Source organism: Cyprinodon tularosa, unplaced genomic scaffold, assembly GCF_016077235.1.
Source record: "Cyprinodon tularosa strain WSP-4 unplaced genomic scaffold, ASM1607723v1 ctg5, whole genome shotgun sequence".
Lineage (NCBI taxonomy): Eukaryota > Metazoa > Chordata > Actinopteri > Cyprinodontiformes > Cyprinodontidae > Cyprinodon > Cyprinodon tularosa.
In genome coordinates, this window is record NW_024039229.1 from 1917024 (window position 1) to 1927849 (window position 10826).

General features: G+C 34.6%; 1 protein-coding gene across 1 annotated transcript; it reads left to right on the forward strand.

The window, feature by feature from the left end:
* Positions 1–2510: 2510 nt before the first annotated feature.
* Positions 2511–8051, forward strand: LOC119795102 (BOLA class I histocompatibility antigen, alpha chain BL3-7-like). The gene is made up of 7 exons (XM_038302926.1): positions 2511–2514; positions 2604–2867; positions 3133–3411; positions 3652–3954; positions 5984–6091; positions 7794–7811; positions 7934–8051. Exons 1-7 carry the CDS (start codon positions 2511–2513, stop codon positions 7954–7956), a joined length of 999 nt encoding a protein of 332 aa, XP_038158854.1. The 3' UTR covers positions 7957–8051.
* Positions 8052–10826: the final 2775 nt, after the last annotated feature.

A 10826-nucleotide genomic window follows, 5' to 3' on the forward strand; every position in this document is an offset into this window, starting at 1 on the left:
AATAAATACAGATATTAGTTGCTGAGTTTCTTATGGCTTTTATTGAATTAAATGACAGTTTTATTATTGTCATTGTATAAGATATATTATTCAATGGTTGAGTCTTGATTACAAGAACATGGAGGCAAACTTACTAAACATTATTAAACACACTGCAAAGAGCGTTCAGTGAACTGAAGACCTGCCCTGAACGCATTAAACACGCCCGACATAAAAAAGCAGGAAGCATTTTCAAACAAGTTAAACAACTCAAACTTTACCTCAAATCTCCATTTACAATTCACCTCTCCTGGCAAGATGAAGATAGTTGTGATCATTTTTATGTTCTTCCGTGTTACATCGTCAGGTAGGAAAAAGTGGGACATTGTTAACTGGTTTCAAATATATTTTTAATTTATTTAACAGGCCTGTCTATAATTGTGTATTTAAATATGCAATTGTGGTCTCATTTGATTGTTACATTTTTTTATTTTCTTAGCACCATTTACTTCCGATGCTCTACTTTCTTAAAAAAAAAAGAAAAACTCCCACAACATTGCAAAAGTGATAAAAGCCTGAGTTCTCTTAAGTCAGTTAAAATCCCATTCTTTTGGGACTGCCTTTGACTTTTAAAGTTAAACTGTTAACTGAAGTATCAGTTTAAGTTTGGTTATCCAACTCTTTAATTTTTTTTTACTACCTGCTTTTATCTTGTTTTTATCTTTACCTTTATACTTGCAAGTTACTATCCAACTTTAAGTAAAGTCTGGGATCTAAGGGTGTTTACTTTAAGGTGTTTAAAGGTACAATGTGTAATTTTTAACAAAATCGAATGGTCAGACTACAGCAACATGACCTGCTTCCTCCAGCTCTTCTCCCCTTAAATAAAATTGATTAAAAAATGGCTTCCGCAACGGCCGCTTTATCTATCTTGTCAAGTGAGGAAGAGGTGTACATTAGATCACAGTATCAAATCCTGAGTTACGTATGTAACTATGCCATTGCTTCAAGCACTTGCTGACCAGTCTTGTGCTTGTAAAGGTTGGGAATTAGTCATCTGCACTGATGGTTATCCGGGATTCATAGAACAGTTGCCTGGCTTCTCACACCTACTGTTGTGCCCCTCAGCTCCCCATCAATCTCTACAGTCACTAGTTTGTCAGCTCTGAGCTGCTGTTGTGCCAATATGTCTCTTCCACAAATGGGAGAACCACGTCCATTATAACATATGCAGCAATTTTTAATGCAGCACAAGATTGAAACTTTCAGTTTGTAGATAATAATAAACAACATACTTGAATAATATATATTTTATTTCTGTTAGTACGGGTTCCTGTAATTATTACACACTGTACCTTTAAGTAACTAAACAAGAAAGCCTTAAAACAAACATCAGCATATATTAAGGGGAAAAAAAGATTGATAATAGTGATTTTCTTTCTGCTTTAAATTTATTTTCACCCTTGTTTTTTATTTTCCATAATTCACCTGTCTGTGCATGCATTGGGAGTTTGAATGTTTCTTTGAAGTATCTTAGCAAAACTCTGGACCAGAGTATCAGAGGTTGTTCTCACAATCTGCTGCATTCACTCCACGGTATGTAGGGATAGGCCATAACAACTACAAATTTCTTCTTTAAGAACTTGGTATTTCTCAAGTTTCTCTTGTTACTTCTTATCAATGCTGATATTGCTTATGATCATTACTCCTTTCATTAGTACTCTTATTTTTACTTTATCCACGAGAATGTCTTGTTCATTAGCCATTAGATTTTTAAGAGGCTGGAATGAAGGAGGTTGGAGCTACATAGCAGTTTATGGGGGAAAGTAAGTGTCCACCCTGGACAGGCGCCAGTCCATCAAATGGCCAATTTGAGTAGATGTTTAAGATAATTTCATAATTTAAATTAAAAAAATAATTCATATGGTAGACTGTTGTTATTAATTGCCACATTTAGTTATTTTGTCACCTTTATGTCATCTCTAAGGAATCATTAAAAAGTGTTATAGATATTATTGATTATCATTAGCTTTATATAAAAATTCATACTTTCCTGTTTAATAGATATTTTAAATTAATGCCTTATTTGTTCCTAAGAAGTCCTATTCTATAGTTTATGTTTTTCATTAAAAAAAAACTGTATTTGTCTTAATGGCATACACTTTTAGCATGAAGCAATAATTTCTTTCTTTTACTTTTGCATTTGTCTTTATGGCACACACAATTAGCATTAAGCAATAATGTGCTTTTACTTTTTCACAATGTTAACATCTTGTATTTATCTATTTTTGGTTAAGAACTTGGGCGTTTTTTTTATAATATTGTAGTTGACTTTTCACACAGAGGGGTTAATGCACCTATTAGTGGTAATGCTTCTATGTAAACATAATACATTTTCTTCATGGTTCTAAAATCATCTAAAGGTAATCTCAAACTATATGTAAAAATGCACACACAATTGAGTTCATGTCACAATTTCTCAAATGAACACAAAGTTAAATTGCAGATAGCTTTCCTTTAATCAAGAATGCATGGGTAAATATATTTACACAATGAATGCAGTAAGAGAACAAGAAAAAATATTTTTTATTTATTCTCCCAACCAACTTTTATTTTCCATATAGCAAACCACATGCTGAAGATTTATATGACTGGATCCTCTGGACTCACAGAGATTCCTGCATACGAAGCAGTTGTAGAAGTTAATGACATCCAGGCAATGTACTGCAATGCAAAAGTAGTCGAAGAAAAACAGGACTGGGTGCAGCAAATATTTAATGAAGATCCAAATCTATTTGAGCTGTCTAAAAGTTCTTGTTATTTGGAGAGTCCTGTCTTCTTCAGAAACACCATTAATACACTTATGGGTCACTTCAATCAAAGTGAAGGTAAGTATTTAAATTATGTTTTTTTGCAGTTAACACAACTGCATGTAAATCTTAAGCTAGCTAAGCTAACAATAAGTAAATAACTCTTTACATTTATGCTTATCTTAAAATTGTTTCTAACTTTATGGTCATAAATGGAAAAATATTGTCCAATTATTTCCATTCTAAAGTGCTCGATTTATATACGTTTATTTTAAACTTGTTTATAGCATCTGCATGTTTGTTTTGGCAATGTTAAGGAAATGAGGAATAATTTCTGTCCCAGGTATCCATATTATCCAGTGTACAGGTGGCTGTGAACTAAACAAGGAGACTGGAGAGCTAACTGGTTTTGTGAAGTTCGGTTATGATGGAGAAGACCTTCTTGAATTTGATTTAAAAGGACAAAAATGGATTGCTCTGAGAGAAGATGCTCTCTTTCTAAAAGAGCTTTGGGATACAGATAAAGCAGAGATTATTTTTATCACTGAACTTACCACAAATGCATGCTATCAGTGGCTCAATGAATCCTTGATTTCTGGAAATAACACTCTTTTAAGAACAGGTACAGTCGTTTGACCAAAGCACTTTCAGTCTATCAATATTCAGTTAATAAGAGTTGGGTTTAAGTGGGTTCTTAAATTATTTTGAAAACAGTTCATTAAAAGATGTTTGCTAATTATTCTTAACTTGTTTGTATTGTAACAGATATTTGAAAAAAATGTTGACCAAGGTTTACTCTGAATACATCTTCAACCTTTTACCCCTTTGTCACTTTCCTTTTCTTTTCCAATCTCATGTTTAGATTACCCATCTGTGGCTCTCCTTCAAAAGACTGCGTCCTCTCCAGTTAGGTGCCATGCCACAGGTTTCTATCCAAAGACATTCTTAATGTTCTGGGCGAAAGACGAAGAGGAAATTCATGAGGGTGTTGAACATGGGGATGTCCTTCCCAATGATGATAATACGTTCAAGTATCATGTAGATCTTGATATCTTATCAATCCCACCTGAAGACTGGAAGAGGTACGAATGTGTATTTCAGTTTACTGGTGCTGAGGACAGAATCCTGACCAAGCTGGATGAAGCAGTGATTGAGACCAACAGAGGTAAGGATAAACACTTATATTTTGGCATTACAAATATCAGGTTTTTACACGACTAGATGTGTGTATCACGTGTCATCTAATCAAAGCAAAAATCTGGGAAATTATCAAATATACTCTACAAAGAAAGGATAATTACGAGTTTTAATAAACATTTTTGAAAAGAACCTGTTTGAATCTCTATTTGTGAAAATCCAACAAGCTCGCCTCCTCCCAATAAAAAAAAAAGAAAGAAGAAACAAAATAAGATTAAGGTGTTTTAATCCTTCCATATTTAAAAAAATATGGGGCCCATAAGTTGCTGACATACATGTGTTGAGAGACTGAACTTTCTAATCCATGATCCATTCAATTAAAATTATTCACCAGAACATCTAGTAAAAGATGACAATTCAGAAAACATATGTGGTTTCAACAATTTAACTATTGTTTATCTATTTATTTAATATGGACATTACATATACATTGGACAAACCAGATGCATTGCATAAGTGTGTAAGCACGTGCTAATTTTCAACACCAATCCATACGAGGCTTTTTAAAAAGTAAATAAATCAATTAATATTTGACAATACAGTAAAACTAGATTACATACAGTAGCAGACAATTTAAAATATGAACAAGTGTACAAATAATTATATTCATTAAATTCATTCTCTGTCCTAACTTCATGTATTAAAATTGGTCTGTAGGTTTAGGTCAGTTGGGAGAGAGTTCCACAGTTTTGGTTGTTTAGAAGAGTAACTTGACTGCCCAATATGTATTCTAAGCATTAGGACTGTACAGTCCCCACTGTCTGAGGCTCTAGTAGGTGGTCTAAGAGGGCCTTGACATCTGACCATAAGAGCAGAAATGAGTGGTGATACAAGATTGTTAACATATTTAAATCTAAATTCAGTGTACTAAACTTTACAACAGAGCCGCCAAGTTTTCCCTTACTAATAAAGCTGAAAACATATTCATAAATTGGTGCTGTTTAAATTAATGTATAGTTCTTCCTAATTAGTTGAGTAGTTGATCTTTATTCTTAATTACATATGATACTCTACCCCAAAAAACATGCATGAATTCTGTAGTGTCATCTTTAATTCTAGTATATTGTTGTAATTAATTAACCGCTATGTTTTTGTCTTTTTTTGGTTAATGTACTAACTTTAAATTTTCTTAAATTTGGACATTCTACATGACACGGTTGTCTCATATGAAATAACAGCATTTTCATTCTACAGCCTCATTCCCACCCCTTCTGCTTTTCCAGTTTTATTGTTTATTTGCACTGCTGCTCTCTGCTTTCTGCTTTTTTTTTGGCTGGGTGGCAAACAACTAATGATGCATTTATGCGGACAATTGGTATGGAGTATGGAACTAAATGTCAGAATTATATGTATTTTTCTTTACTCTTTTCTGTAAAAGTCTCTATAAGCTCTTTCTTCTTCCAGCTATCCTATGTCTCTCTGCTGCTTTGACAAATGGCAAAAAAAAAAAAACAAGGGGTTTGGGAGTGAGGGGACTCAAATCTCTTGTAGCTGGATGACATAAAATATGTAAATTAGGCGATCTAGCATCATTTAGGGCCTTTTGGGGTTGGGGCAGCCCATAGCGAGTTTTCTTGCTGAGCAGTCAGCTTTTGCTTTAGCTTTAGAGATGTAAAAAAAATTATTGCATCCATATTCAACAGAACCGAATGAAAGCAATTCAATTTATGTTTAACCTTTTTTTTATGTTATTAACTTGACTTTGAAAATTTAAATTTTATCAATAATGATATCAGAGTATTTATTTCACTTATTTCTGTGTCTTTAACATATACCTGATAGTTAACACCCTGACAATAGTTCTACAGGTCATTTATGTCCATTGTAAGTAATAGATATCTCAGGGCTGATCCTTGTGGCACTCCCATGTCATTAAACAGAGATTAGATTTAAATCTACCAACCTTAACATATTGCTGCCTTCCCTCCAAGTAAAACATAAGCCCCAACAGGGCCGTTTTCTGAATTGCTCTGTTGATTTTGTTTGTGTCTGTGCAGATTCTGAAGATTCACCTCAGATAAGGATCATCATCATTGTTGTAATTTCTGTTCTGATTGTCATCATCATCATTGCATTAGGATTTACTGCTTGCAAGAGGGAAAATGGTGAGTAAATCTGAGAGATGTGTTTGTCATTTATCTGAAAATTTTTTAAAAAGATTTATAGCATCCTGGAAGTTTCTTGTACACCAATGAAAAAAGTGTCAACTTTTCCTTTAAGAAAATCATTACTTCAATTTAAATTGCACAAATTGGTAAGGACACGTAAGCAAAACCATTAGCGGTCAGTATAATAAGTGCTTGCGATCCAGAAGGAGGTAGAAAGAGGAAGAGGGATGCATCTTACCAATAATTCATTCAGCATAGGGACCTTTCACAACAACATTTTCGCATTCTTGTCTTAAATTTCTCTTCTTTCTACTTTGGGTTCCTATGAGTACATCATAACTGGTTCAACAAATGTTCTTAACTTCAGGTAATGTCAGGCTCAGAACAAAACGACCCAGTATTAGAGGTAGAAAGAGAGTAAGATTCAACGACACGTTTATTTATCACTGAACTGCAGAGATCAGCGTTGGTGTCTAAGGCGGGAACCTCGGCAGGACAGAACACATATTTGTGACCAAGTCTATCTGTCGGAGGATGAGAATAAACGTGTAATTCACTAACCTGGTCGTATAATTCAGTCCGTGCCCAGAGTATGAGGTTGGAACCAGCCATTCAGCTGCCAATAAGACTTGGGTCTTGCGAGTCCAGGGAGCTGATGTTCTGGAGGTCGGACAACAAGCAGGAGATTAGAACCGAGTTAACGAAGGAAGGCAGGATAATCCAGAAGGTGAAGCTAAGGCAGGTGTCGAAGACGTGCTCGGGATTAGAGCCAGGAGATAAATCCAATTCAGTTTATTTATATAGTTCCAATTCAAAACACGTCATCTCAAGTCACTTTACAATTCAACCAGATCATACAGTGAAATTGATTCAAAGTTTTCTTTTAAAGGGAAATTAGGTGATTGCATCGACCCATTGACTCGATGGCAATCCCTCACACTAAGCATGCTTGTGGCAACAGTGGAGAGGAAAAACTCACTTTTAACAGGTAGAAACTTCCAGCAGAACCAGGCTCAGTGTGAGCGGCCATCTGCCGAGGCCGACTGGGGTTCAAGGAGACAAAAGCAGAGACACAAAAGGCAACTATAGAAGGTGGCCCCGTCCAGGAAACACACAGCCAGGCAGAAGAGCTCTGAGCCAGCTCTCATGTCAGAGGATTAAGTGAGCATATCCAGCCAGTCACAAGCAGAGAAACAGGACAACACTGAAAAACAAGCCGATGTCGAACATCTATAAAAAAAGGCGTTGATGGCAGTAGCACAGCTGATATTTCTCTCCAGAATGGTGTCACAGCCAAACAGGAAGAGATGAGGCACAGCTACTATGAAAAAAAGCAGAGAGAGCATATTGTTAGAGACTGAACTAACAGATTCTGCAGAATAGGAGAATAGAGATTGAATGAAAAAGAATGATGAAAAAGTGGTCTATGTCCTCCAGAAGTCTAAGCCTATAGCAGCATAACTATAGAGATAGCTCAGGATAACCTGAGCCACTCTAACTATAAGCTTTATCCAAAAGGAAAGTTTTAAGCCTAGCCTTAAAAGTAGACAGGGTGTCTGCCTCACGGACTAAAACTGGTAGTTGGTTCCACAGGAGAGGAGCCTGATAACTAAAAGATCTGCCTCCCATTCTACTCTTTCTTCAATTTCTCTTTTTTAGATATTTGAATACTAAATCCTAAATTATGTTTCACTTTCAGAGAGACCTCTCACCCCCGGTAAGTAGGCTTTGCACCTATCTGTTTCTCTTTTGTAGAGATTGATTTAACTGGTGTTGAACTGGTGAACTGTATAGTGATTTTAAGATTGGTTGATTAACATCATGTTTTTGATTCTTCAGATTCTGAAAATATCTTTCTGTGAGAATCATACTTCAGATCAAGAAATGCAGCATTCTGCCCTGGATTCACATCCATGCTCCCTATAACAACCAGCTAATGACCAAAAAAGTTTGTTCATTGACATACTGTATATATATATATATATATATATATATATATATATATATATATATATATATATATATATATATATATATATATATATATATATATATATATATATATATACACAGTTTGGAATTATTTTGTAGTTAAGCTTTCAAATAATTGGCACGCTTAAAATGAGAGTACATTTATGTAAAGTAGCAACATCCTTTTAATATTTTAACAAACTAAGTGTATACAATTTGACTGATGTCAGAAAAATGTATATTGATCTTATCTATATAATTAAATCAAAATCAGTTTATTTATATTGCTCAATTCACAACAGCTGTTATCTAAAGGCATTTTATAAAGACAATTCAGCCAGTCAGATTGGTTCAAAGTTTTCTATCTAATTGTGAAATCCCACATCATCCGTTACCGCCCCGCTGCACTTCAGACCACCTGCGCAAAGCCTATAGCCGCCGCGGTTCCTCCTGTCTTGCCCTGTTCCGACTTCCTCAGAGCTCGGGGAGAGCATGCGCTATATTATTATTAAATTCATAGGAGCAAAACATGCGGAAATTAACGCTTAATTTAACACGACCTATTAAAAAAATCCCCATCAGCATCTGGCATATGTGCAGTTTCTTCCCAAATATTTTCTGTTTGTTCTCTACTCTATGCTCTGACTATATTTCCCTAATGATCCATTGTGTCGATAGATCAGTCCCTTTTGATGGTCTGCAGGTCAAAGAGGAGGCTAATAGAAGAGGCCAGGTCACTGACTCCAAACCTGAAAAACTAAGTAAAAATGAATCTTTTTAAAAAACTAAATATTTAAGGAAGGTTCTATAAACACCACAAATTGACTCAAAATACTCAGTGTTCGATGAAGCAACTTGACCACAGATTTGTGGATGTTGTGTGAGGGCACATTGCTCTGTTTCCAGTTTATTTCGGTGTTGATCATAATGTATGAATAGCAGTTTGGCTGAAGCATTTTACCTCGTTAAGTTGTGAATATCCAGCATTTAAATTATTGCTCTGAAACTTTCTCTCTCGATCATCTACAGTAGGACCTTGTCATTCCGGGCATAGGTAGATAGTTATAAACAGGTAGTTTGATTTGATAATTTTGGAATTGTTTGTGTTGTATTTATTGAGTTTTTTTTTCAAGTCTTTATTAATAAACTCAAATAGTTATTGTATTGTACATTTAATTTGTTGTCTGTTTCCTGTCACTTTTCCATTAAATCTCTCAAAATCCATTTACAAAGTCTATCAATAAAGAAAGGTACTATCACCTTAAAAATATTGTAAAATGAATGTATTTCTGTTATTTCTTTTCTATCTTTTTATCTGCCAATTTTTGGTCATTTATACAATGTGTTATGTAATTTTATGATTCTATACTTTTTGAGGTATGAAGTAGCTTTTGGTTTTATATATATATTTATATATATACATTTCATTATATATTTTTTCACTTACATCTCCCAGCATACAGTGAGACCAAAGTTTCTGCTGTGACTCAAGCACTTTTTGAGAGAAACCAGTAGATCAAATCTGCGTTTAGTCTTAGGCATTTTTATCCATTTATTTTAATATAGCAGTTTGCATTTCACTGTGAAATAGGACCATGGTTTAGTTGGAAACACATTCTAACTCTCAAAGTGAAACAGATGATTCCTTCATCAACTGATTGTGAAATGAAGTACTTGGCAGACTATTTTAAATAGTGAAGTATTATAAGACTGGTTAATGTTTTTCTCATTTTTGTGAACATGTTTAATCATTGCTTTTATTTATCAGTGCCTTAGTGTATTGTGTATCAAATTTTTTTTGTCTTTAGAACCAGACAAAATATGCAGGAAAACATATTCAGACCTTTTTGATTAACAAACAAAATGTATTCGGTTCTTCAGTATTGCCCAATAAAGTTTATCTTGTGACATTGCTTGTTTCTTTTATTTCAGTTAACAGTTAAATAATGTTCAAAGTTCTGCAGGAAATAAAAGCAAAAGTGGTTAAAGTTTAACCACGAGTTAAAACAGTGCTACTGTATGTGGATCAAGATTTTGTGATTTTTTTTTGAAGGAGGAGTCAAAAATCTTTATTTTATGTGTTTGTAAATGATTACTGTGAGAAAGTCACAACCAGCCTTTGACGTCATTTGACCTCATGTTTTTCTTTGTTTACACAGCAATGGTTTTAAAAGGATATTATAAAGCTTAAACTAGGAGTCCTGCTGTATGGAAAATGAAGCACATTATGTTCTGTAGAATCATGGGGCCTATGCATAGTGCAGCACTATCAGAGTTAGGTCAGCTGTAATCGACTAAAACAGTATTTCTCAAGTATCCACATAGATGAAGGAGTCTGTGTGAATGAGGGCTCATTATGGCCTGCCTGTGTGCATCTTAGCACACTAATGTTGCAAACAGAAGGTGGGCTTAGAGTCCAAATAACGCATCCCAACAGTGTGCTTCCACAGTCAGATCTTCATGAAACCAGCTGCACTGTTGCAGTGCAGACCAACAAGCTTTAAAATCTCATAAAATTATGTAGAGGGAATTCTGAAAATTTAGACAAATTTAGACTGCTGCTGATTTAGACTAAATGCCAGCCACATGAAATACATGCCTAAATTATTCAAACAAATCCAAGAAACAACTTCAGTCAATAACCAATAAATCACTTATCTTAGTTAATCAGGTTAAACATACTGTAGCTTTAAGTAACCTAGCACAGGAAATTTTCCCTGCTGTTTGCCCCAATTGGCCAACTCTCTCTCATTTTCAATTC